Source organism: Hippocampus guttulatus, chromosome 23, assembly GCF_054856545.1.
Source record: "Hippocampus guttulatus isolate MCC_2025c chromosome 23, RoL_Hgut_1.0, whole genome shotgun sequence".
Classification (NCBI taxonomy): Eukaryota; Metazoa; Chordata; class Actinopteri; order Syngnathiformes; family Syngnathidae; genus Hippocampus; species Hippocampus guttulatus.
In genome coordinates, this window is record NC_141283.1 from 2,269,856 (window position 1) to 2,296,994 (window position 27,139).

Consider the following 27,139-nt stretch of genomic DNA (forward strand, 5'->3'; position numbering starts at 1 on the left):
ACATTGAATATTGACTTGACGCTTGCAGGTGCAGCGTTGCCTTGAACAAGCAAAGCCACGCTCGCCGGGCTTGATTTGCAACCATGGCATCACTCGGCGACTTTGCGGAAGGCGGAGCCAACGAGGAGTTCAGTGACATCATCAAGTCGCGATCAGGTAGGTTCGGTTATTGGTGTAGGGGTCAGTTTTGATGCAATATTGTTTAATTTATGGACAGTTCTCAACCATGGCAGGTTTTAAGCAATTATCTTCAAAATTCTTTGGGTGGGTTTGAATAGTTTCACTTTCCAGCGTCGAGCCAGTAGTGAAGAGCAGTTTTGGAGGCACAACCGGAGATACTTGTTGGAAAGGACAAAGAGAAAGTCACCTAAATGTGATCAATCGAGAATGGTGAGATGCCAAAAAAAAAAAAAAAGGCGCTACCATTTGATCACTTCCTGCTTGGATCATTCCACACCATAGTCAAAGAATTCCTTTTCAAGGAATGAATACAAGTGGCACTATGCGCAAGTGGAAAAAGAAGTCAAATGAGTTAAATGGGTCAAAATAACACCCAGAAGTACAATCTTGAAGCACCATAATGAGGCACAGCTTCCGCAGAGTGAGAGTAGAGGCGCGCCCTTCTCAGACAATTGGGCGTTCAAGAGTTATTGTCGTTGCTCTCCGGCTATTTTCGACACCGTAAATTGGTGAATAAGTGCGTCCAATTTGAACAGATGATGTCTTCCAGACCAAATAATATTGATGAATATAAACATGACCATATTTGGAACGGAGCATGGACAGTGACGCAATGTGGTTCTAATGTTCTTCATATGTGCAATGAATAGAAAGTCACCACTCCAACGAAAATTAGCATATTTTCGCAATTCCCCCCCCCCCCCCCCTCCTAGTTTTACTTTCCTATCCGATTGCCCTGCCTCGCTGATCCCGCGCCAGGAATTCCACTGTGCCGTCGCAGTTTGTAATTTAGGTCTGTGTCCAAACCACAATGGCTCCGCTCTTGCAAAGATTCAGGTTACCGAGCAACACCACCCCCCACCCTCCCAAAGTAATGCTTTTTTTTATGGCATAATGTGATGGGGGGGGGGGAATTTGGCACGTAGCTTCGTCACTGACCCCAAAACACATGGAAAAAATACTGGAAAGGTTTTACTATCCTGCAGGTCTCATACTGCGTGTGTGAGGGGGATTACGTGAAGTTTTGGTTCAGTCATAGGAAACGGCTTTAAATCGCACTGCATGCAGAGCTCACGTACCAACTAAGAGCTTTTTTAAAAGTGTTACTAACACAAGCTTTTAAGGTTGATGCTGAGAAACGGCATGTGTGGCCGGCAGGTGGGCCGGATGTTTTCGCAGCTGAGACCAGCCCCCCCAGTTCAGAAAACATTTACACACTTGCCGCATGTCAATTTGTTATTCAATCCCACAATACATAAGGCATTGAGGGCTAACTGTTGAGTTAATTGGCTTCGATAGGGTACAGTTTGCCACATGGCGCAGCGTTTTTAACCCCACGCCCGCTCTGCTCATTCCTGAGTGAAGACAAATGTGAGAGGTCAAATATCACCCCCCCCCCCCCCCAGCCCCCATGCTTACACTTTGCCCTTCTCTCTCCTGTTCGTTACTCGTTACTTGGTCTGTTGTTCCCGCACAGCTTTTCCCCGGTTCATCGTCATCGTCTTACATGTCTTTGACCATCTGCTTGCACTTTAGGGCGTGACGTGAAACGAACGAGGATGCCGCCGCCGAGTAGAACGTGATTGTCACCGAATGGAGGGTGTGGCATCAAGTTTTGTGATGACTTGGGTGGATCATGTAATTGGATGCATTCCAGCTGGTGTGTGTGGCATGTGTGTGTGTTGTGTGCTCTCTTGCAGTGACAGTTTGGAAGTATCGAAACCATCTGCAGTGACATTTTCCGTCTGATTGTCAAAGTTGTACAACTGTTGATGTGTGCGTGCGTGCAAGTACACTAAAGAACAGTTGGTTCATGGCATGTCTTTTTTTTTTTTTTGTGTGTTATGGTCTTGAATTGTCTTGATAATTGCGAGGGGTGAATGTCACAGTTTGGTACATACCTTGGTTTTAAAGGTCATCGTTTAGAATGTGTCCAGCATGTGGACAGGGGCTTCACTGTGGCATGGTCACTTTAGAGTGCCTCGTTGTCATCCCATGAAATCAGTTTCATGTTTTTATGCCCCGTGGTGTCCGTGGATATTCCAGCTACCATATTTTGTATTTGTGAAGGCATACAAAATATACTTGATGATGTAGTCGTATTTGATAGACAGATGACAGGTGTTAAGTTTGGCCTTTTTATCAATTTGAGTGTAAACCCGCTCTGTTTAATAGGGTGATTCCAGGACGGAATGATGGAGGTATGGGAAGCCTCTCGGCAGCAGCATGACTAATTCAGTCCAGTGGAAATTCCCTTTTTTGTCTCTGGGCTTCTTGGTCCAGTGTCATTGCTCACTTTCACTCCTCCTCAGTTGGGACTGCAAGCGCATACTTGTTGCTTTCTTTAGGACATCGGCTCACTAAAGCCGGATGATTTTCCTCGTTTACTTCCTCCATGTCGAAGAAAGAAAGAGAGAATACAAAACACAGGAAAACTGTGTTTCTTTGCCGATCCTTATACAACTTCTTTTTCTCACCCACCCATCGAATGTTTGTGGGTATGTGGACCCCGCACATGTGTGTGTGTGACAGCACAGCAGCCGAAGCAGAACAGCAACCCAACTCAAAGCACCTATAGAAAAAAACAAACAAACTCTCACACCTCCTACTTCCTCTTTTGGTTTGCACTGCCCTACCGTCGGCTGCTACCCTACTGTTTTTATCATCTGCGTTTGTTTGTTTGTTTCGTTACTTTTTTTGAGATGAATTTCAGTAAGTGGACGTCATGGAGAAAACGCAACTTTTTCAGGAGGAAATACAAGGCTGAAATATTCCCCGTCGGTAAGTGCAAGGCTAAAATGGAGCTCTTTATCCATTTTAATCTGATGTCCTGACGAGCGCTTGAAGCAAAAACAAGTCTGGTTGACTCAGCTAACTTAATTAGTCAAGTTATCCGAAATGTTTTAACTCAAGACCCGAGTTAGAAAGTTGGATGCTCCCCGGGCCCAACAAAAAAAAAGATCATGCATTGCCATGACACCAACACACTGTATACGGCCATTAAATGTATGATAAAGAACATAAAATACTTCTATTTTACGCCACAAACATGAATAAAAAAATAAGCATGATTTGTTGTATCATGTTAAACTGCCTTATGTTACACAACTGCACGTCGACTGTAAAGTAGTCATTGTTAGCTAAACAAATTTAGCATACCGCCCCCCCCCTCTCATGGACACAGCCCCCAGTCCACTTTCAAGCTCTTTATTGAACAAAGGGAACAGATAAACACGAGCAAATATTCCCTCATGACCCGCCGTTTGCCACAGCTGACGCCGAGTCACTCAACACAGAGCGGCTAACAATGTAGCCAGGTAGTAAGCTAGGTGAGCCGACCCCTCTCATTTGCGAACTCAGGCATCCCCAAGCCTTTCTTTTAGCATGCCTACTTATCAAGTGAGCACAAGTATGACATAAAATGGACCAATGGATAGCTTCTAACTTGAAAAACCTGGGGGATGGACTCATAAGTCAAGGTACTACTATGCAAGGTTAGCGTGTTGTTTCTGAATGTGTAATCTGTCATCCCATCGCTCTTACATGCTGGGGTGGCTCTGAACACTGACTTTATCTGTGTTCGTGCCCCCCCTTCATCCCGCTGTTCCACCATGCATCATGATTCCGCCACCCTCGGCCTGCTCTGTCCTGTTCTCTTCTGTTGTGCCTCTGCTGCATTCTTCTGGTCCTTCCTTTGCTGTCTGGCTAAGAAACAGTAGAAGGGAGAGCACGCGGGTTGGAATGTTGACATTTATTTTATTCTGTGGCGACTGATTTGAGTGAACTGTGTTTAAAAGATGGCCGAATGTGGGCTCAGACTCCACGGGAGGAACTCTAAGCAAGGTTTTATTTTATTTTTTTTGCTGTTAGCTTTTGCTGATTGGGTAATTGCTCCAGTGATTCCATTGTCGCCCTGTTAGTTGGAGCTGCAAAAGTTTCCAGCCTTCCGGGAAGATTTTCGACATATACCGGAATGTAAGAGTTCTAACATGGTGCTTGATGAGGTTGAGGTCAGGGCTCTGCAGTTCCTCAGAACTCCTCACAAGGTTGTCTGTGCACAGCGATAACCCTGTAGAGTCGCACTCGTAAACTGAGCGCACCCATGCACATGCGCGCCAACGCACACATTTGGGTATGCGTGCACGTGCGGTAACGGTAGATCACGAAAGTTGTTTGGCTTGAAAAGTAGATCTTCGGTTAAAAAATAAAAAGGTAGGGCATCCCTGCCCTACGTAAATGTCACAATGGTTCACTGTAGAAAACTGGTGGCATTTCACAAGGCTTGGTACTCAGTCCACATGTTTTTTTTTTCTGATAAATGTTTTGGGTAAGTTAGAGACTGTGGTGCTTTCCGACTAAAGTATGAATTCATGATGCTGCTGTAGGAATGTAACGCCATCAATTTGTTGCATACGTCACCTACTTGGTGTTTTTCAGAGGTTCTCTGGAGATGACGGTTTTGATGACGATGAAAGGTTCTGGCCTTACAAGTTCCCAGATCTTTGGCGAGCCAAAGTATGTCAACAAGGCACGGACGGGCCGGCTGGGACAAGCTGAGACAAGTGACCACTGGAGGGGAGGAGGGAGGAATGCATTTGGGAATTCTGCAAATTCTGTGCATTCTTCGCATCCTACACAGGCAAAAGGGAGAGTTCATCTCCGCTGTGGGTTGTTTGGTGAAAGCGCTTTTGTTTCCGGGAGGGGTTAGTTTAGTGACGCACAATGAACAGATGACTAGAAGACCGCCATTGTGTGGACTGTTGACTGTCAAGGTGAAGTTCATCCTGGGCAGGGAGAAAATCTTCCCTTGAAAAATGAGAACTGCATAACCCCCCCCCCCCCCGAACCCAGTGGATGGGATGTCTTGGAGATCGTGTGACCGCATGGTTAATGGGTTAACTGTGGTCACTGGGAGGCAGGATTTTGTTAAAGCCTCGATTAGGACAAGCACCGGGTTGGAACCATGTGAACTTAGGAAGCGTGGCCTGGCTTATAAATTGCCCTTGTTTGTTCATCCGTGTTTACAATGTGGGGTTGCCGTGGAAACCAGTGTCGTGTGTTTGATTTCCACCACGACTCTTCCTGCCCCGAGGTCATGAGATTTGTCCACCTGTGAAATGTGTAAATGTGTGTGTGTGTGTGTGTGTGTGTGTGTGTGTTTCCAGCCAAGTGTTTTAGGGTTCCTGTGTGACTTTTTATTTTTGTGGTCCAGTTTGCTCACGGGTGAATCCCTCGCGCTCGCAATTCTCTCAGGGTGGATTATGTAACCTATCTTTGAAAAAAAGAGAACCACAGAGCAGCAGTGGGACCAATCTAGTAGTTTTTATTACAGGAGATCCTTTTGTGTATGAATTGCATTCCTTACAGCGGCGACGTTTTGTTAATTTTTCCCTCGCTCGCAATGTCTAATTACTAAGCTAATGGTTGTATGCAAGTCCAATATCCCTCACCTTCTGTGAGCCGTGTACGCAAAGACGGAAACATACACTTTTTGTCCTTGGTGTTACTTTTTTATTAATCTATGATCTTGATTTCCACCAACTGACCCAACTTCCTGTCTTTTTTTTCCTCCAAGTAGCTGCCAGCATTTGCAAAGCCGCCACAAATTCTGACGGTAGTATTGAGATGAAAACATTCTAACGGTGTCACGTGCGCAACTAAAAAGTTGCCTCGTCAGTGGAAACGCATTGTTCCGTGTGTACATCCAGTAAACCGAGGCCGCGTGTGTGCCCAGTGAGCCGTGGGAATACACCAGAGGGATTACGCGGCCTCGATGCAATCTCGACTTCCTGTTTGGCCAATCGGAGGGGACCAGAGACTTTTGCTGTACACATTGGCAGCACGTCGGGGTGACTGTGTCAATCAAAAATTAACTAGCTGGCCCTCAGTGGTTCAACCTTTTTGAAGCATAGTTTTCCAAAACGTTTGGTTTTGGAATCGCCAACTATTGCCCACTGAAGAGAAGCGCACCTGGTTATTTTAGCCGTGCCTCTGAATGTTTTCTTAGTCATATAAGTGTCAAAGCTAAGTGGTGCAGTATGTTATTTACAGGCTTGGCTTAAGCACTCGTTTGACTGTACATACATTATGTAAGCAGCCATAAGTAAAGTGACTAAAGAGGACCTGGGTAATGTCTCTTAAATGTTGTTTACATACACTCCCCATGGAGTCTCCACACGACACAATACTACCTTGAGCTTTCCAGCCGTTTGATACTCCAAAACCTGTCAGGAGCAGGCGCGTATGAATTGGCGTTATTGTGCCGCGGGGGCGGCAAGATGGATGGTTCCGGGAGAAAAGTTAACGGCGATGAGTTGGAGCCAAGATAACCGTGCCCGAATAGCCATCCTTGGCCTCCACGTGGTATGTTATTTTTCCAGCCAGCCAGCAAGTGGCCACACGGACACAAAGAAGCAGACAACCGCGGGGGCTCGATGATCATAACCTCTGACCTTTTGTTCGGTCCATGGTGTTTTTACGCAGCGGCCCGTGTCACGACGGTGCCACTTAACCACATACACGCACTCATACACTTTTCTTTTTTCTACCAACCCCCTTTCCTAGTTTTTTTTTCTCCCCATCACATAAAAAACTTAATTAACATTTTTTTTTCTTTTGAATGCACCACATGAATTGTGCATAGGAAGGATTCACTTCAACAGAAGTAAAAGCGCCAATGATTTCCTGATGGAGAATGCGTGGTTATTCACCACTAATGGCAGTTTGGATTTCATCTTCATGTGCGCTTTTATTCCAGGCTGGAGCTTTTATAGCATGTAATGAATTAGCAAGAGACAGTTGTGGTCATCTTTTTTTTTTTTCTTAATTTTCTTTTTTTTAAGACCAAGGACCACTAAAATATACCATAATTAACTCCAATGTTAAATAAAAGCCTCTTTTTTTTTCTTGCCCACAGATGAACATGACTTGGTGCAGAAGAAAACATTCACCAAGTGGATAAATGCACAGTTCTCAAAGGTAAAAATTGTACTGTAATACTCTTTATTTTTCTTTGTTTACTCAACACAAGTTAGTTCCTGTAATTCAGGTTATTTTTTTTTTTTATCTACGATGTGATTTTCTTTTTCATGTTCAGCAGTGCCTTCATAGCATCCATCCATTCATATTGTGCATCACTTATCCACATGAGGGTCGTGGGCCTTAGCCAGCAATAATTTTTTGGAGCATATTCTGGGCCCTGAGAGTAATTAAATGGATGTTTTGCTGTGTGTCATCCGACCAGGAGGGTAAAACAGCCATCAAGGACATGTTCTCCGACCTGAGGGATGGGAGGAAGCTGCTTGACCTGTTGGAGGGCCTCACTGGACATGTCCTGGTCAGTTACCCGAGTGTTTAAAAAAACTCTTAGCCCATTTCTTTAGAGAGTATTTTAGTTCCCGCTCTTGATCCTTCCATTCTAGCTCCCATTTGGGTACCTGCAGCTGCAGAAAAAGCCCGTCTCTCTGCGTGTAATGCGTTGAATCTCTTCATACCCGAATAACAATAAATCGACAAATCTGTCAGTCAGCGTAGCGTCTCATAAAAGATTTGCAGCTGCTTGCAATTCAGGCCCAGGCATTCTTTCCCCGAAGTTCTCAAGCGAAGGCATTGATTCTCCGAGCAAGTAGTAGCTCACATTGTAACGTTGGCTGTGAGTGGTTGCAATTGACAATGTCTATTACCGACCGTCCCATTTGCCATCATTTCCTCTGAATGTATGTGGGATTCTTCCTGGGCATTGTGCTCGAATCAATCATCCTTAATTGTGCTATGATTCTTTTTCTTCAGACCAAAGAGCGAGGCTCCACCAGAGTACACGCGCTCAACAATGTCAACAAAGTGCTTCAAGTTCTGCATCAGAACAATGTGAGTGTGCTGCCCTTTTTTTGGGGGGGGGGGGGGGCGTTGAAAGTCGAAAGGGTTCGCACGGATCGCAGCTGTTTTGCTCAACATGATTTTAGACAGGCGACGCTGGTCTCTTTCCAAGCGGGAAAAGACCCAAATTGAAATGAAATGTCCTCCTTCCCTGTCTATGTGGCCTGGAGAGTTCCCAGTTGCCATTTTTCTGTGAGACATATAAGGACATGGAGCGAGAGATGCAAGCGAAGCGGAAGAATGAAGCTAATTGGAAGCAGAAATGGGATATGAAAGGTGGACTCCGTGGTAGAGCGAGGTGTCACCAAGCAAAACACATGACCTCACGCGCCCCTTGCTTCGTCTTGATCCTGTCCAAATAAGTCCAGCGTAGCCTCGCTCTAATTTCTGCGGTGGTGCCTTGGCTTGAGTTTAATTCTTTTGTGCTCACACTTCTTGATCGCAAATCATCCTTACCCATCGAAGTGAATTTAAACACCATTAATCCGTTCCATCTTCTTGTGTTTTTGGAGAATGTTTCCCAAAAAAAGTAGCACTGAGTATTGTTTTTCTAAGAACATAGAGTAATGACATAATTAAATGAAATGTAAAGAATTAAATAGTTTGCGCACACTGATTTCGTGCATTCATAGCATTGGTCCTTGTGGTTTGTGTTCCTTGGCTACAAGGGAGCAGTATAATAAAGGCATATATCCATTCATCCATCTATTTTCTCATCCGCTTATCCTCACGAAGGTCGTAGGCGTGCTGGAGCCTATCCCAGTTGTCTCCAGGCAGTAGGTGGGGTACACCCTGAATTGGTTGCCAGCCAATCGCGGTGCACACATAGATGAACAACCATTCGCGCACACACTCACACCGAGGCACAATTCAGAGTGTTCAATCAGCCAGCCATGCATGTTTTTGGAATGTGGGAGGGAACCAGAGTACCCGGAGAAAACCCGCGCAGGCACGGGGAGAACATGCAAACTCCCCTCAGGAAAGCTGGAGCCGGAATCGAACCGTTCACCTCTGCACTGTGAGGCGGACGTAGGCATATACTGTATTTATACACAAAAACAAGATGGTCACAACTGCTCAGCAAGATGCAGTTTGATTCCATGTTTTTAACTTGCATTATTTGTGTTGAAAAATGTGTAACCCTACCGTGACATCAGTGCTAGTTTTGTTAGCCTGTTTGTACTGTTTTGATTTGTGTGTTAGCATCAAGCTAGCAGACTTGTCAGATCATGTTATGTTGTTTTCGGCTTTATGTTTCGAGTCATACCCCGAATTATATTTATAACCCGTAACCCTATTACGAATCATATCTGTCCCCAAATAATAATTGGTGTTTGTCTGGATCGTCAGGTGGATCTGGTGAATATTGGCGGAACCGACATTGTAGATGGGAACCACAAGCTCACTTTGGGACTCATCTGGAGCATTATTCTTCACTGGCAGGTGAGCACAGGTGTTCAAAATCTGAATGTGGACCTACACTGTCGGGTCTGGAACACACCCCGGAGATTAATGGGGGGGTCATTTTACATGATAGTTAAAGGGTTTCAATTGTGGATGCAATCTGACATGCACGTTTTGTGTGATTCATCTTGATCATGTGCAGGTGAAAGACATCATGAAGGATGTCATGTCCAGCCTGCAGCAGACCAACAGCGAGAAGATCTTGCTGAGCTGGGTACGCCAGTCCACCCGCGCTTACCCGGAGGTCAACGTGCTGAACTTCACCACCAGCTGGGCCGACGGTCTGGCCCTTAACGCCATCCTGCACCACTTCAGGTGAGGAGCGTGCCCCTCAATTGCCGTCATATAGAACAGCGTTTGGGAATTATTATTATTTTAAATAGCAATTTGTTTTTATTTTGTTTTGACCCTTTATTATTTTTTTAAATTCAGATAGTTTGAATTTTTAGAGCATGCTTATTTTTTTTGTTTTTATTTATTTTTCTCAAAAATGCATCAGGGGTATTCGTTAGCCCACCCCTCCTCATTCTGTAACCCTTGTCCTTAACTGTTGCACACACACTCTGGGGACTTTTGAGTTGTGAGAAAGGCTAGTGTTGGTTTAGACTCGGGCCAGGGTTGATGTGGATCACTGATCCCGTACATTCCACACTCCACTCACCTCCCCCACAATGTCTTTTCTCTTAGGGTAGCATTAACTCCATACTGTAAATCTGGTCCATATTGATATATTCTGTGTATGTGGATCCTAAATTTGGATTGATTTGCCATTTCATATGGAGGCCAAATGCATTCAGTTGGGATGGTGTTGTCCAAATGAGGCCTGTTGAGCGTCTGGAGCATGCCTTCACTGTAGCCAAAGACCAGCTGGCTATCGAAAGGCTACTGGATCCTGAAGGTGAGCCCATTCCACTCTTCAAGTGTTTCTTACGAAATACCCCACCTGTGTTTTTTCTGCCATCTTCACATCGCGTAACCTGTTCTCTTCTAGACGTGGCTGTGCAGTTACCAGATAAGAAATCCATCCTCCTGTATGTGACGTCGCTGTTCGCGGCACTACCCAAAGACGTCAACATGGAGTCCATCCGAGAAGTGGAGACGCTCCCGCGCAGATTCAAAGTGGAGGCTGAAGATTCGTGTCCTGGCCTCGGTGCACAGGTAACTCCTGACAACAAAGCATGTTGTTTTAAGACATTTACACACTATAGTGTTCCCTCGGGTGTAGCGTGCCCAGACTGTATCGCATATTCTTCAGCTATAGTTTTTTTTTTACGAGTTGTGGAGTAGTGTTTACAAGTCCTAATATACTGCAAGCTGCCAGGCAGCACCGAGGCCCCCTCGAAGAGATTCAGCATAATTTAAGGATGAAATGTGTTAAAAGTGTGTAGCAGAGGTAAAATGGTAAGAAAAAGTTTTGAGTGGGTCTGGAACGTATCCCCCCACCATAAATGGGGGCTCAACGTACTGTGCTTACATTGTCACATCTGTGGTGTGGTCAGAAAACTCCCCAAAGCACCTCTTAAGTTTTATTCATTGCTTTTGGCTTCACATTTCACACCTTGGAAGGAGCGATGTAAAACTTTCGCGCATCTGATTGGCCTGGTGTGTGTGTGTGGGGGAGGGGGGGGGGTTACTTTCCTGGCACGCTTCCTCCCGCCACAGGAAGTGATGTTTAATGCCGCTGCTTTTGTAGCCATGCGGGGGATGCAGAATAGAGGTTCTTTGTTTGGAATGGTGCCCTCCCCCATTTTTTTGATGCAAGGTTTTGCCTTGTGACTTCATGCAAAATATTTTTCCGGATTTGTGACATTTTTGGAAGCGCAGTCATTGGATGTGAACAAGTAAATCATTCTTCACTTTGACAACCAGAAAAATGTCTGCCATGGATTTCATTGTTGAGTGACCGATACTTTTTGCATCTAGAGTGTCGTCTCGTTGCGACTGAGCCGGACCGATTGCGGGTTGACCTGCCCTGCAAGTCGGCAGCCACCTCCCAGCATCCCATAATAGGCCTACATACTTCTTAATCCTAACTGCAGGGCAGGTCGCGCCGCATGCCTCAGAGCAGTCACTTCCAGCCTCTCCCTCCTTTCAACCGATGCTTCTATTTTAAAATGCAGTAGTAGCTGATTAGACACCATTGCCATACGAGAAACACAAGTCGAATAAAAAGTGAGCTTTTTGTAAAAACCCTAAAAAAAATAGATATAAAATCATCCCCTCAGTCCCACTGGCCACTTAATTGTAATTGAACAAAAAACAAAACAAAACAGTGGCTTGTGTCTGAAAAAATCTCAATCAGTTCAAAGGTGATTCTTATGAATGGGTCCTCATATTTCTCACAATATGCAGCTGAAGGACTCTGGCAGCAACCCCCGGCCAGAGACCCCTGATGCCCTGTTGGAGCTCGAAGGGGAGATGGAGGGCGGCATGCTGGAAGCCGACTTAGACACCTACCAGACCACCCTGGAGGAGGTCCTGACCTGGCTGCTGTCAGCCGAGGACACCCTGCAGATCCAGGACGAGGTGTTGGATGACGTGGAGGGTGTCAAAGAGCAATTTCACACGCACGAGGTGAGAGGGGACGGGAAAGAGGCATCACTTAGGTGGGGTCTCTCTTATAGCAGACATCTGGGATAGTAGAAAGCTCAAAGGCTAGTTAGCTTGATCATGTTGAATTCAACTTGTCAATAACGTTAAAACTGTGTTTCACCATTACAGTTCTCCTGATATTTCTGGGTGTGGCTTAAATTAACCTGCCCCCCCCCCCCCCATATGATATTTGGATCAGTGTGTATCCGGTGCAGTTGTGATGTGCAGTTAGCCAACCAACTAATTTAACCAGCTTAGTTAGCTCACCATTAGTGTGCCCGTCATGGAGAGAAGACAGAAGAAGGAGGTAAAATAATTTCCAACATGACAGCAAAGCATGCAGAAGTGCTTGTGCTGTTTGGGTTTTTAGAGTGCCTCGTTGTTGGTTGTAAGTGTGTGTACGACAATGGGTTGGGGAGGTGTGTGTGTGTGTGGGGGCGGGGGGTTGTCATCCGTCTATTTGGGCATATGCTCCAGCTGACCCTTGATGCTGAACAAAATAAGCGGTATTAAAAAATGTTTTCCTCAACAAAATGGTACCGAATAATGCTGCGCTACTTGACTGTAATTTTAGGACCGCAAACTAAATTGCATCTTGTTCTGAACCACACACCAAAACTTCGAAAAGGACATTTTCATGACTATTTGACTATTCAAACTTGTCATTAAACTCGTCAGGTTTTCTCCGGGTGCTCCGGTCTCCTCCCACATTCCAAAAAAAACCATGCATGGCAGGCTGATTGGACGCTCTACATTGTCCCTAGGTGTGAGTGTGGGCGTGAATGGTTGTTTGTCTCTGTGTGCCCTGCGATTGGCTGGCAACTGATTCAGGGTGTCCCCGCCTACTGCCCGAAGACGGCTGGGATAGGCTCCAGCACCCCCCGCGACCCTAGTAAGGATCAAGCGGTTCGGTAAATGGATGGATGGATGGAAGTCTAACACTGCTCTCAGGCATGTCAGCAACGAGTTCATTTCCCTGGCAAATTGTGACCGTTTGACTCTTGTCAACTTCGTAAGGACTTCATGATGGAGCTGACGGCTCACCAGAGCAGCGTGGGCAACGTCCTGCAAGCCGGCAATCAACTCATCGCCCAGGGCAGCCTGTCAGAAGAGGTGGAAGATGAAATACGGGAGCAGATGAGCCTCCTGAATTCCCGCTGGGAGAGCCTACGCGTGGCCAGCATGGACCGCCAAGCCAGGTAAAGCGTCACCATTTGAAGCCATTTTTAACGATTAGCGTACATGCGCCGCGGGATAGAGGTCATGGGTCTGAGCTCTGACCTCAGATGTTTATGGCTTTCATCTGTGAGGAATGTGCAAGGCTGCAAGCAATGTGACGGTGACAACTGATAAGCAGTGAGCCCCCCCCCCGCCTTCCCCAAGGCTTGCAGCAGTCAGTCTGTTATGAACGTGTCAAATGCTTCAAAGACACACACTCACCTTTTTTTTGCCTTTTTAAAAAATAAATGGTTTTTAGGCTCCACGAAGTCCTGATGGAGCTCCAGCAGCAGCAACTCCAGCAGCTTTCTGATTGGCTGACTCGCACAGAAGACCGCATCAGAAAGATCGAGACCGAGTCGCCGGCAAAAGACATCGACGACTATAAGCAACGAATCGAGCAGCATAAAGTAAAAGACACTTTTTTTTTTTTTACACACGTGGAATTGATTGTCAGACCTGAATGCAGATCATTGCTGAAAACCTGCACACTTTAGCTCTACTTTGATCAACTGTCTTACTAGTGAAGACAATTTTTTTTCTCCTCTCAGGAGCTTCAGAATGACCTGGAGGCTGAGCAGGTGAAGGTCAACTCCTTAACGCACATGGTGGTGGTTGTGGATGAGAACAGTGGCGAGAGCGCCACTGCCGCCCTGGAAGAGCAGCTCCAAGTAAGTCAGTCTGAGACTTCTGCTGTCAGGTGTCGAAAAAGTGTCAGCCAGATTTGAATGCAGCCTCACTTCACGAATGCTTTTTTTCAGTCTTTGGGTGAACGCTGGGCAGCCGTTTGTCGCTGGACAGAGGAGAGGTGGCACAAGTTACAGGAAGTCTTCCTGGTGTGGCAGCAGCTGGTGTCAGATCAGGTAGAACACAATTTCTATTTCACATTGTTTCCAAACATTTCTGCGCCAAGGCACATATTTCCATAAAAAAAATAAAAATAAAAAAACACGATGGGCAAACTCTGCGGTAATAAATGTGCATTTTAAACACACTCGTCGACTCAAGCACCATATCTGCTTTCACTTCTGCAGAGTTTATTTAGAGCATGGTTGGAAGAAAGAGAAGAGGCCTTGAGTGAAGTGCAGAGAAGCAGTTTTAAGAATCCAAACGAAATCAACGCAAAAGCGAGGCAATTAGCTGTAAGTAAAGAGGGAGCTCTTTCCCGGAGGCCACCTGCGGGTTCACCCGGCTGTCCCTTGTGATTGCCGTGTTCTGAAAACGTTTAGATTCTCAAGGAGGATATGGAAAAGAAGAAGAGGACCCTGGACCAACTTTCCGACGCGGGCCGGGATGTGATGTCGTTAATACGGAGCGGCGAGGCCGCCGCTACCATTGAGGCGGACGCTGAAGATTTGGCCCATCGATGGGACAAGTTGGTGCAGAGGCTGGAGGACTGCTCCTTCCAGGTCGGCTGAACAATTGTTTGCATTAAGTATGATGGTTCCTTGAGAGAAGTGACCCATCTTAACAAGTGTTTTGATTATCTTTTTGGTGTGACTTAAAAGCTAAATCAGCTCTTACTCACTCTCTACTAAGGTGATGGAAGCTGTGACTGACGCCGGGATGACTCAGGTAGATGAAACGGTCGTCATGATGACAATCGCCGCCGGTGATTCGGCCACCGACCAGGAACTTGCCCCTCCTGCTCCTCCCAAGAAACGACTGGTGGAGACGGACACAGAAGTCAGGAGGGCGTAAGTGCTCGAGGATTGTTTTTTTTTTTTGACGCGGGGTAACTTTGGTTGATTTGATTGATTTGTCAGAAAGTCATGCCAGACCAGCCGCAACAACACATATGTGATGTAGATGTATGATATAAACTGAGTACAGGTTGTGGTAGGTGATATAAAGTGTGTTTTGTGATTCTGAGACCTGTTGCCCAAATATGGCAGGTTTGAAAATAAACTTTCCGACCATCTGAGCTGGATCAAAAATTGGAAGGCGGCCGCGCAAACGATATCCTCCGCGCAACCGGACACGGCAACCGATGTGCAGGATGTGCAGGAAAAGCTCAAGGTTGGAGGAGGCAGACTGCAAGATTAGATTATGACATGTTGGAACGTGGCAGTTAAACATGCGCTTTGGGCTTTTTTTTTTAGGCTCACGAGGTGGAACTCCAAGCAAAGGAGGCTGCCATCGGTCAAGTGATCCAAGAAGGTCAAGGCTTGATGGAGCAATTGGAGAGAGGTATTGTGATGAGGCTGTCACTTTCAACAGATCAATACGGAATTTGTACCCTTCGACGTCTTTGCCTGACAGCTTCAAAGGAGTGCCGAGGGTCCAGAACAAAATCTATTGAAAAAAATCAATTAAATTGATTTGCCCTCCCCAGACTGTCACACTTCTTTCACGTCATTCCGCTGGAGTTTGAGCTCTAGTTTATGATGATTTGATGGCCGTTTTCAAAAGAATATCGGAATGTGTAAACCCAATAGAACATCCAAAATAAATGTATTTGCTTTAATTTGATGTTCACATTTTCAGTTCTGTTTTATATACTGCAGGTAGATTTTTATTTTTTTAGGTTTTATGCATACTTCATATTGAGCAGACTTTTATTGTTTTCAATTTTTATCTATTCTATATTGCCTCACAGTTGTGGTGTCCTTTTTTTCAGGAGCACAAAGACACTTAAAATTGTGTCAATTGACTTATTTGACTGTTTTTCCTGTGCGCCTTCAGAGGGCGTGCAAATGGACTCCGTGCGGGCGGACGTCGATCTGATCCAGACCGAATTGGATACGTGCGTGAAGGAGCTGCAGGCGGCCCGCGACAGAGTGGACGCCCAGACTCGGTTAAAGGCGCTGTCGGCCGAGCTCGTAGGACTGGATCGGGCCTTGGATGAACTGGATGGATGGCTGGACTCCACTTACGCCGTCGAAAAGTGTGACAGCGACCAACTCAGGAGCCTGGGTGAAGAATGTCAGGTACAGGAAACCTTGATTTTTCACGCCGGATATATTTCAGGGGCCACCTGCCATTAGTAATAATAATAGTAATAATAACCCTGAATCCAAGTTTCATGACCCCTTTGTGTGTATGTGTTTGTCCCTTTAGTCCCGACTGGTCCCTCTCAGTGCATTGGGTACACAGTTAGAACAGATTTGTGCAGATGTGGAGTCGCTGCCTTCTTTAAAAGACAACACCGTGGGGGTGTCGGCACATCACGCCTCCACTTTAAAGCGACTCGAGGGCAAACAGCAGGAGGCCAGCCAAGGTACCCCCCTGCCCCTCCACGCATGTCACATTCGAACTGCCACGAGTTACAACATGAAATCAGCCACTAATGTCATATAAAAGATGAAAATATAACACAAGCTCCCGAGAGAAGCTCACGTAGCAGTCTGCATCTATGTGCTCTTTCATAAGATAAATGAGTCTGATCCAAAGTGGTGCTACCAGGAACTTTGCAAAATAAAACCAGTAAAAATGAATTAAAATTCAGGAACGAACTAAGGGGTCTACGCGAATCCCCGATTGATTTCTTCATCAATGAAGTCTTTTCAAACGGCAGGGATTTCATTCCCAAACAATATGGTTCTTGTTTGGACGTACAGTATAGCACCGAATCCTGTAATTGATTGCCAGACTGCTGACATTTGGCAGAATCCCCAATCGAAAGAAAGAAAACTTTCAAAAGCGCAGCATGTGTTTCAATGTGACGTTCCATAAATGATAGGCTCCACTACATTGATTTTGTAAGGTGAGACCCGGAGACCTCAGGCCCAGGTGTGTGCTTGCATTCTTCTTCTGCGCTCAAGCAAAGAGAATTGGATAAGAGCCATGGAAAAAATCTGTTCTCCTTTTGGTCTGGATTTTTTTTTGTCGCTGGTTGGCTCTGTCATCGCTCTGTGTAGGGTGCATCTGGAAAATGTTCATATTGCTTCACTTTGTTTTGAACAATGTTACAACCCCTTTCCAAAATAGATTGAATCCCCAATACATAAGAATTTGAGCGCCTTTGTTCACGCCCTTGCTTGGCACAATTCCGGCGCGGCTGCTTCATGGCTGCGCTGCATGTAAACACTGTCACATTATTCAAGTATGAAATCATCAGCTAATGACTCGGAAAGGAGGAAGACAAGTTGTGAAGACAAACAAGAAGGGAATAGGAATGTCATCATTTCAAATAGTAGGGAGGGTTGTGTTTTATGTTGTCTCCTTAGCAGCGTAATGATGGGCTGTGTTAAATATACAAGCTGTCAAACATAAAATAGGATGGGAAACCTCACCCGTGCACGCTACTCAAAACGTCTCGCTGCCCCCGTGTGGTGGTAAAGCAGAAATGTGAATCTCCACGCCTTCATCTAATTTCTAGTTCTGGAGGCCATCAAGGCTCGATCTATTCTGGTGGAGGGGCTGGAGACCAGGCTGGCCGCACTGAGACGAGGAGTCGGCGACGTTGCAACCGCTGAGGCGGCGGTGCAGCGAGCACAGGTGGGTAAAGTAGAAATTGAGCAATTTTAACATGTGCTCTTCACCCCCCCACCCCGCCAAAATGCTGCCGTTCTTATTGTGATTTATTACAACGACGTTTATGCAAAGGCTACATAGTTTAGAACATCTGGCTTGTTGAATGAATTTTCACATACTCTCACCATATGCTGAATTTGGATGGTTATGGTTTCAAATTGGCCCAAATTAGAACAGGATTAGCGGTAACATGGAGGAAGGGGAACCAGGCAGGGAATTCCCCCCCCCCCCCCGCCCCCCTCCAAGTTAGAAACTATATAATTGGCAGTTATTTGTTTTCACATTTGCACTCAAATTTGAGTCTGTACACTTCTTGTTTGTGGATAGGATAATCTCTCCTTTTTAAATTTTACATAATTATTATTTTTTTTAAACCCCCCTTCCCTTCTTATCCTGCATTGGAATGCGACTCAGTCTGAGCTCTTGTTATGGCGGCGGTGGCAGCGAGGTGGGGGTTGGTGTCCCATTCTGGGCACCGTGTACTGACATGCAACACGCATGTCAGTGTCAAGGAAACACAACAATATCAAGTCACATGACAGAACACAGAGTGTCTCAAGGCAAAGTGATAAGCTTCAGTAGTTTAAAATTCCAGATAAAATTATTGAAAGGGACATGTAATGACAAATTGACTTTTTGGTTTGTATACAAATAGTTGGGGCTCTGGAATACGTGAAATTAAAGAACCATATTCAACTTATGTAAAGCAGACAAACTGCAGCAAAACAATGTGCTGTTAATTATTGAAACTTTTTTTCCCCTCTAGGGTTTGTGTCTGGATATTGAACAAACGCAGAAAGCCTCCCGTCCCGCTGAACAGCAAAGATGGACTCGGCTGTCCACCAAGGCCCGGGAGGAGTTGGCAACACTTAAGTGCATCCTGGGAAGCATGAAGGATAATCAGGTAGAAGACCACATCTTTTTATTTTTATTTTTTATTACAGGGAGCCCTCGTTTATTGCATTGGTACCAGGACCACCTGCGATACACAAGCCATGTAAAAAAACATTGTTTTCTAAATAGTTGTATTCCTGTCACAAGCAACAGGTTTAGTCTTACTAAATACACAAATATAAGAGTCACGGTGTGCTTGTTTCAAGGTGTTTATTTTCCACTACCACTTTGGGTTTACTGTAATTACACACAGGCATATATTCTTTGTCCTCTCTAAGGAACAACTAATATTACTCGGATTACGCTGCATCACTTCCATTGGTATTTTGCTGCAGGCATCTTACTCTAAATTCAAACTTGCCTATGGACTGCGAAAGGCCGTTAAAAAAAGAACACGATCGCTTCATAAAAGAGGGGCTTCCTGTTGTGGTAATATTGTACAATCCTATCATAATGTTGCCTTCAGGTGCGGATGGTGGAGGTTGAACGCTGGTTGGAGGCGGTTCAGGAGCTTTTGTCCCGAGATGCGACAAGGTCGACTGACACACACAGCTTACAGGAAGAATTGAGTCACTGCAAGGTCAGAACAACGCACTCATTGCGCTGACACAATATGAGAACACAGATCTACTGCATGCTACTAATGTCAGGCCACTAATATGCATACGGTTAAATAAGACATATCTGACAGTGTCAATAGAAAGTAAACTTTGTTGCAGGATTATGTGAACGAGATGGAGTCCGTGCAGAGTGCGTTGAAGCAGATGGACGAAAACATTAGCGCCGTGCAGGCGGCTGCGGTGCCGGGGCTGGCCAAGTGGGGGCAGCATACGGTGGGAGAGTTTAGAAGTCGATTGGAATCACTTTCGAAACAGGTAGAAACTTTTTACTTTCAACTGGGTCATAAATTGGTCGAGTTGCTAACCTTCTGAATTTGTTTGGAATATCAACTTCCATCTGTTTTGCAGTTGCTGAGCCAGCAGGATCGTTTATTAGAAAGTCAGGAGAAGCAGGGGAACCTGAAGAAAGACTTGGCGGAGATGCAGGAGTGGATCACTCAAGTGGATGAGGAGTTTTTAATGAGGGACTTTGAGTATATGAGTCCGGAGGAGCTCGAGACGGCGCTGGATGAAATGAAGGTGACATTTTTTCGCGTGCAGCGACCGCCTGTTTATCATGGGGTATACGTCACAGACCCTTCCGCGTTCGGTGGAAAAAATGCGAAAACCCCCCCAACTCTCAATTCAGAGGGCTAAAGAGGACGTGCTACAGAAGGAGGTGAAAGTGAAGATCCTGAAAGACAGCATCAACATGTTGGTGTCCAAGACGGCACCCCATGGTGGTGTTGGAGCCGGAGGAAGGGGTGGGCAGGGTCTGACGGCACAACTGGAGGGCGTTCTGGGGAACTACCAGAAGCTCTGCGACCGCCTCAAGAGCAAGTGCCACACCCTGGAGGTAAATCTGCACTCTGGTTGGGAATCACTGAAATAGTGCATATAACGTTGCATGTAACGCAGGAGGTGTGGTCATGTTGGATGGAGCTGATGCAGTTCTTGGACATTGAGCAAACCTGGCTCAACACCTTGGAGGAGAAGGTCAAAGCCACGGAAAGTCTACCAGAGAGCACAGAGGTGGTTCATGAAGCACTCGAGGTACAAACATCTCGCGGTCGCGCTCGCATTGTCATCCGTTTACTTCATTTGTGTCTTATGACTTAGATGAAGATCTCGTGGTCACAAAATATCACCGGTATAACACATGTCATGAAGACATAAAGACATTTCACAACTCCTGTGCATATATTAGTCAGATAAAGAATTTGTATGCCAATGATGTTGACTGTCTATATTGTGCTGCACATTTTGTGGTCTTCCACAGCGCACTATCCAAACATGTCTTAATGACTAGAATAGCAGAGAATTGTCCAAAATGTCTCGGTTTGTGTGTCCCAAGACTTTTGTCTTCCTGGTGTAAACTCTTGCAGAGAGAGCCGAGCTCCCAGCCTGTGTCTGGCTGGTTGCTATATCTGTAGCCTGCCCGCAGCATCACTGTCAAAGTCACTTAACGTCACACTGTGCTTCACCCTCCACTGCTGCTGCATTGTTCAAAAACGTAATGAAGTCTCTTGAAGACAATGATCCTCCCACACACACCAAACAGTCCACTCAAAGATCTCACATAAAGGATGAACCCCTGATTGTCTCTCACTTCTTTATTTAATTGCTAGCTTTCTCACTGGCTTTCTCACTCTCTCGACTTGCGCGTCCAATCACCTGCCAGAGTTTAGAGGACGTGCTCCGTCATCCGGCGGACAACCGGACGCAAATCCGAGAGCTTGGTCAGACGCTTATCGATGGCGGCATCCTGGATGAGCTCATCGGTGAGAAACTCCAGGCCTTCAATTCCCGCTATGAGCAACTAAACCAACAGGTGAGTTAAAATTTTTTTTTTGCTTTATACAGTATAGGCATACAACACTACATTTTTATATACAGTATGTTTAACGGAGAGCATATGCACCGTATTGTATAAAAACACAACGCTAACATAGAACCTCATTAGGGCAAGCTTCATAGAAAGTTGGAACATGGATGTTGTTCCTGCCGTAATGAACCATATTTAAATGAAATATTGTTTTCAGGCTGTCAACAGACAGACGGGCCTGGAGCAGCAGCTCGCCACGCTGAAGGAGAATGATGAGGCACTCCAAACCCTCCAGGAGTCTCTTTCTCAACTGGACCGCACACTCACCTCCTACCTGACCGACCGTATCGACGCCTTCCAGCTTCCGCACGAGGCACAGGTACGCTGTGCAAGCATCTTACGTTTCTAGGCACATTGAAAATGCAATATTTGAGGAAACTGGGTGTGAATGCGAAAGCTGAGCTCAAGCCGAGTGCAATGAATTGATTTCTTCCAACGTAGAATAAAATGAGAGTTGAAGATGGACAAGTTTGAATTTGAATACTTTTTTTTTGCAGGACATTGGTGCTGAGATTGCGACCCATGAAGTGACGGTGGAGGAGATGCGAAGGAGGAATGTGGCCAACTTGCCGCCACCGGTCATGGATGGCAAAGCTGCCAAAGGTGGCACCATGCTGGATCAGCTTCAGGTAACAATGAGCCCTCCTGGCGCTGCCGGCTTTTGTCACACCATATATATATAATTTTTTATTCCTTCAAGTGAGGCTCAAATCTACGGTGGTCGTTTCTCATTTGCTCAACAATTTGTGTATATGTAAAAAAAAATAAAATGGCAATAACTGCTCATTTTAAAATTCATCCCCAAAAATGTCTTCCATTCATTTCCTAATGCAGAGAAAATTACGAGAGATATCCACAAAGTACCAGCTGTTCCAGAAGCCTGCTAACTTTGAGCAGCGCATGTTGGACTGCAAGAAGGTTCTCGACGGAGCCAAGGCAGAGCTGCACGTTCTGGATGTCAGGGATTTGGAACCGGAGAAGATCCAGTCCCATCTCAACGGCTGCATGGTGAGAAAGGAATTCGTAGTACTTTTTGTACAGCGGGACTCTGAAACATTCAACTCGTAAGTCAAGGTACCACTGTTTATTATGCAGGTTGTTTCCCCGTGCTCATTTTCCTTTCTCGTGATTGTGCAGAAACTGTACAAGCTGCTGAGTGAGGTGAAACTGGAGGTGGAGACGGTGATAAAAACGGGTCGGCAGATTGTGCAGAAACAGCAGACGGAGAACCCCAAGGCCATGGACGAGCAGCTGACCGCTCTCAAACTGCTTTACAATGACCTGGGGGCGCAGGTACAGTGAACCCTTGTGTTCCATATAGACCCCTCGAGGTGGAAATCCACAACATAGAGACATCATGTACATTTAATAAAAAAAATAGCTTAATACTGACATAGAAGGCAAATGGTATAATATAAGGCATAAAAGGTCTAATGTGTGTTTTCTTTCTTTCTTGTAGGTAACAGAGGGCAAGCAAGACTTGGAAAAAGCCTTGTCTCTGTCGCAGAAGTTCCACAAGGAAAGCACCGCCCTCCAAGAGTGGCTGACCACCAGCGAGGCTGCACTCCAGCAGAAGAACAACAGCGGCGACATGCCGGCAGACATCGATGCTGAGATTGGCTGGGCGAATGTGAGGACAAATTATTCTTATTATTTTTATGATTACGGCATTATGAATCTTTTTTTTTTGTTGAGAAGTTGTAGTCAATATATAGCAAATCTAAGGTCAATTCCTTTAATTAGTCTCTGCAACCTTTCCACACTTGGCCAGTAGGGTGCACCCTAAGCCAATTGGACGCTTAGGAGAACTTCTTCCCTTCTTTACCACTGGTGTTATCTCTCTAAATACAGATACAGATTTTATGACTATCATAAAACACGAAACTGCTCTTTGTGGCATCACCAGGGCCTTTTGAAGGAGTCCGAACGCCGCCAGCAGGAGCTGTCCAGTTTGATGGAGACCAGCAGTGGGCTGCAGACACTGGTGGAGGGCAGCGAGACACAGTTGGAGGACAAACTCTGCGCCCTGAACGAGTCCTGGAACCAAGTCCACACGTGGATTGAGGACTGGCTCAGTGCTGTGCTGGTGGGTGTAACAGTATTTAAAAAAAAAAAAAAAATAGGGGGAGGTGCCATAGTATGATGCCAAATTGAGCCGTTTCGTGATCACAAATTTACTGATTTAAAGTTACTTGGGACAAATGTATCATAGATCATGAGCCCCATGCTGCTTCACCATGCTTATCTGTTAATGCAGAGCCACCAGAGCGAGGTGGAAATTCTTGACGAGAACCTGGCTCACATCAGCACTTGGCTCTACCAGACTCAGATCCACCTGGACGAGGCGGAACGGCTAGAATCGGCCGAGCGGGAGAAGGTTGTCAAGGTGATACAGTCATTTAAAAATTTATGACATGGCGGCGGCGCAAGCGACGAATTGCAGTATATTGGTGTTTAACCATTGTGTGCTGTGTCATCAGAACATGTTGGAGGAATTGGAGGATGTCGGGATGCGCGTGGACAATGTGAGGGACCAGGCTGTCATCCTGATGACCAGCCGGGGAACTGCCTGCCGAGACGTGGTGGAGCCCAAACTGGCCGAGCTCAATTGCAACTTTGACAAAGTCTCGCAGCACATCAAAACTGCTCAGGTATAACCCCCCCCCCACCCCCCAAAAAAAAGAAACCCACTCAATATCATGTACATCTCATACCATGGCCAGCACATGAAGTGAATTTGGATCGGATTCCTGATTTATGATCAACTTCACTGGTTCCACTCCATTCTTTCTTGTCATTGCATAATTCTCTATGTTTAATTTAGTGGAAGCTTACTGCCACCCTTCTGCAACAATAGTTTGAGGTCCGTGTTAGGATATTAAAAATGGTGTGTGTTCTTGCGCAGATGATGACCAGTTTGGAGTCGGGAGGCGTGGACATAAAGCAGGAAGCACCTCAGCAGGTTCAATTATTACATGCACTACACTACTCTATATAAATAAACTCAAAGTGGTGAAAGAAACATCTCACTGCGATTTTAGTTGAAGTTACATTGGCCAGTAGATTGTAATTTGCTTTGAAAATCAGAAGCCATCCTCAGATTTAGCTTTTTCTTTAGCACGTACTTCAGAACCTGGAGACCTCGGTGGAAACTCAGACTGAAGCTCCGTTCCTCAGCGAGATGCAGGAATTCCAGGCCGAGCTGCAGGACACACTCAGTACTCTGCAGCAGGACTCTGCTAACATCCCCGACGATGACAAGGTAGCGCCGCATTCGAGAATTTCGATGTTTTTTTTTTTTCTTTTTGAAGGCCGTAGCTGAAACAAAGTGTTGCTTATCTAGGTTTATGGCGTCAATTACGCTAGTGGTGCAAAGCTGGCCAATCAACAGTGAGGTCAATGTCCCTGTCAGGAAGCTTGATAGCGCCTTGGATGGGAAAGTCTGTTCTCTTTCAGTCTCTCGAGCTACTGATTCCACTTTTTTCTCCCCTCCTGGCTTGTCTGGTGTCCAGCTGGATGAGGAAAAAGCCAGTGTCGAAAACCTGCTGAGACGAGGAGAAGATCTGCTTCAGCAAGCGTCAGACGAGGTCCAGAGGGAAGAACTGAGAATCTTGCTGCTCCGACTCCAGAACCAGTACTCTTCACACAGGGTTCGACACGCACTCTTTTTTAGGCGCCACCCTTCGTGCACTGCTGTTAATTCGTGTCTCTCTTTTTTTTTTTTAGGAGCTCAGGGTGCTGAGAAGCAGGCAGCTCATCGTCGATTCGTCTTCCCACATGATCACGCAGCAGATAAGAGACATGCCGCCCCAGGTGAGCTTAGTTTGATCGCTTTTGATCTTTTTGAATGAAACATTAACTGGTGCAAGTGTTGGGACACAGACACTCTGTTGTAATAAAATAGAATGAAAAAGAATTAAATAGGTTTTGTCACAGGGCATCAATTAAATGGCCATTTTGCTGCCCTCACTTGAAGCAGTAAAAGACAGATGGACTCATCAGTACGGCGCTACTATAAGTCGGTCTTTGCAGAGGATAAAGAATATCAATTTCTGATTACTAGAAAAAGATTAGCTCACACTATAGGGCACTATATAGTGAAGAGGGATTGATTCTAAGAGAGAAGTGAAGCCTTAATGGAACTGAAACCCTGCCAAGCCAAGTCAAATTTATGTGCCGTCCTCACAAAAGCACAACCACAGAACTTTTTTCTGCTTTAAATGAGTCCACTTATTTCACGGTAGCTTCCGATGGTCTTTTTCTTTATAGTTTTTACAGAAAAAGAAGAAAAGAACATTTTGATTCGGGCTAAAATGGTGAAATCGCGACACCATCAAAATTATGTTCAAACTCCTAATTATGCAACTTTTAGGGCGTTCAGACATCACTGTGCCACAGTAATTGTGTTATTCGTTTGTGTGTGTGAATTGCAGGACGTCCAGTTGGTGGCGGACCGCGGCCGCGTTTCCTCGCAGAGCCCATCTAGCTTCCTGCTGGACATCAACAAAGTGCTGTTGGCCATGGCCGATAACGAGCTGCTGCTCAACTCCTCTGAGCTCAGCGGGGGGCTCTACGAAGACTTCTCCAGCCAGGAGGACACGCTCAAGGTCCGTCCGTCTGGTTATTAATTTAAATAGAATTTTTGTGATGTGTTACCTGTTGGCCCTTGTAACATAAATGGAGCCTCCAGTGTACATGTCATTTGTGTTTTTCCTTCCTTCAGACCATCAACGAAAATCTGGAGCGGGTGGGCGAGCGTGTGGACGAAATCCACGAGCGCCACCTGGACGTCATCCAGCATGCGTCGCCCGCTGAGGTCTCCCAGATTGAAGATTCGCTCACGCAACTCAACGCCGAGTGGGACCGCCTCAACCGCATGTACAACCAGCGTAAAGGGTGAGTGCGGCGGCGCCTTTCTACTCTCGGGCAGTTCAAGCCTTGCGTTGATTTACTCAACATGCAAATTTCTCTTCTTCCCTACTATGGGAGTGTAATGACATTTCCTTAATTTTAAGTGGATTTAAAATGTTCTACAGACATGTCTGATATGCACAACATTTTTTCTCCAATTTATACTTGCAATTATTTTTTTCAAATGTGTTTACAACGTGTAAATCTACATTTGTAAAGACAAGTATTTTGTACAGGAGCTTTGACCGCGCCATTGAGGAGTGGAGGCACTTCCACTGCGACATGAATGACCTGAGCCAGTGGCTGACCGACACGGAGAGGCTGCTGTCCGACAGCGTTGGTCCCGAGGGACAGTTGGACCTGGACACAGCACGGCGCCATCAAGAGGTCAGTACACGGTGCGCGCACACACACACACACACACACACACCCATACACGCATGAAGAAAGCATCTGTTCCACACTTGGGCATTCATGAAGTTAAATTAAAATGTTTAAACATATTAAAAATGAATTAACCTAAATGACTATGTCAAAATGTGTTTCCATTTAAATGTAATTTAAAAAAAAAGTACAATCGTGAACAGAGTCAGTGTTACAGTGGATTTCTCAAACAGTCATCTTTAAATTGTTGTAAGAATTGAACAAAGAATTGGCCACTTGGAGGAAAAGAAAGAATGAAAATCTGTGAGGGAAAAAAAATGCCTGTTATCTGTTTGTTTGTTTTTTCTTTGACTTTTTTCATTTGCTTGGCTGAAAGTCTGACCATGTGGTCATTGGATGGCCATGACAGATGGAGTCATGTATAGTGTGATGAAACCTCATTTAATACGAGTTCAAAACATGATCATTATCCCTAAGATACGCTTTTACTGTTTGAACTATTAGACACTTGTTAGCCAGTCTTAGATAATTCAACTGCATTCCCTGTGGAGGGATGTTGTTTGTACACTGCATCTTTTAAACAAACAACTACAACTGATCCAAATTCATTATGCACAAAAGAAGACAAGCCGGCGTCTTTGTGTGGTTACTAAATCTTGAG

At 45.5% G+C, this 27,139-nt stretch overlaps 1 protein-coding gene across 5 annotated transcripts in view; it reads left to right on the top strand.

Annotated features, from left to right (window-relative positions):
- Window positions 1–27,139, top strand: part of LOC147185683 (utrophin-like) — a 91,644-nt gene that overhangs the window by 1,403 nt on the left and 63,102 nt on the right. For 4 of the 5 annotated variants that reach the window (XM_086104109.1, XM_086104112.1, XM_086104111.1 and 1 more), the window contains exons 1-43: window positions 2,828–2,961; window positions 7,097–7,158; window positions 7,424–7,516; window positions 7,969–8,046; window positions 9,406–9,498; window positions 9,662–9,834; window positions 10,302–10,417; window positions 10,511–10,677; window positions 11,872–12,093; window positions 13,129–13,310; window positions 13,589–13,739; window positions 13,881–14,000; window positions 14,091–14,192; window positions 14,364–14,471; window positions 14,559–14,738; window positions 14,869–15,026; window positions 15,225–15,348; window positions 15,432–15,519; window positions 16,015–16,259; window positions 16,390–16,549; window positions 17,651–17,769; window positions 18,572–18,709; window positions 19,166–19,279; window positions 19,419–19,574; window positions 19,668–19,838; window positions 19,948–20,154; window positions 20,217–20,351; window positions 20,980–21,129; window positions 21,341–21,502; window positions 21,681–21,812; window positions 22,018–22,191; window positions 22,321–22,476; window positions 22,643–22,813; window positions 23,090–23,269; window positions 23,441–23,569; window positions 23,664–23,834; window positions 24,089–24,145; window positions 24,302–24,445; window positions 24,696–24,833; window positions 24,910–24,996; window positions 25,617–25,790; window positions 25,907–26,079; window positions 26,331–26,481. In XM_086104109.1, the coding sequence (XP_085960235.1) occupies window positions 2,883–2,961; window positions 7,097–7,158; window positions 7,424–7,516; window positions 7,969–8,046; window positions 9,406–9,498; window positions 9,662–9,834; window positions 10,302–10,417; window positions 10,511–10,677; window positions 11,872–12,093; window positions 13,129–13,310; window positions 13,589–13,739; window positions 13,881–14,000; window positions 14,091–14,192; window positions 14,364–14,471; window positions 14,559–14,738; window positions 14,869–15,026; window positions 15,225–15,348; window positions 15,432–15,519; window positions 16,015–16,259; window positions 16,390–16,549; window positions 17,651–17,769; window positions 18,572–18,709; window positions 19,166–19,279; window positions 19,419–19,574; window positions 19,668–19,838; window positions 19,948–20,154; window positions 20,217–20,351; window positions 20,980–21,129; window positions 21,341–21,502; window positions 21,681–21,812; window positions 22,018–22,191; window positions 22,321–22,476; window positions 22,643–22,813; window positions 23,090–23,269; window positions 23,441–23,569; window positions 23,664–23,834; window positions 24,089–24,145; window positions 24,302–24,445; window positions 24,696–24,833; window positions 24,910–24,996; window positions 25,617–25,790; window positions 25,907–26,079; window positions 26,331–26,481 (6,090 nt within the window). In that variant the 5' untranslated portion in view covers window positions 2,828–2,882. Of the gene's footprint in view, window positions 1–28; window positions 157–2,827; window positions 2,962–7,096; window positions 7,159–7,423; window positions 7,517–7,968; window positions 8,047–9,405; window positions 9,499–9,661; window positions 9,835–10,301; window positions 10,418–10,510; window positions 10,678–11,871; window positions 12,094–13,128; window positions 13,311–13,588; window positions 13,740–13,880; window positions 14,001–14,090; window positions 14,193–14,363; window positions 14,472–14,558; window positions 14,739–14,868; window positions 15,027–15,224; window positions 15,349–15,431; window positions 15,520–16,014; window positions 16,260–16,389; window positions 16,550–17,650; window positions 17,770–18,571; window positions 18,710–19,165; window positions 19,280–19,418; window positions 19,575–19,667; window positions 19,839–19,947; window positions 20,155–20,216; window positions 20,352–20,979; window positions 21,130–21,340; window positions 21,503–21,680; window positions 21,813–22,017; window positions 22,192–22,320; window positions 22,477–22,642; window positions 22,814–23,089; window positions 23,270–23,440; window positions 23,570–23,663; window positions 23,835–24,088; window positions 24,146–24,301; window positions 24,446–24,695; window positions 24,834–24,909; window positions 24,997–25,616; window positions 25,791–25,906; window positions 26,080–26,330; window positions 26,482–27,139 lie in introns of those variants that run through there. The other variant, XM_086104110.1, reaches the window with a different exon arrangement.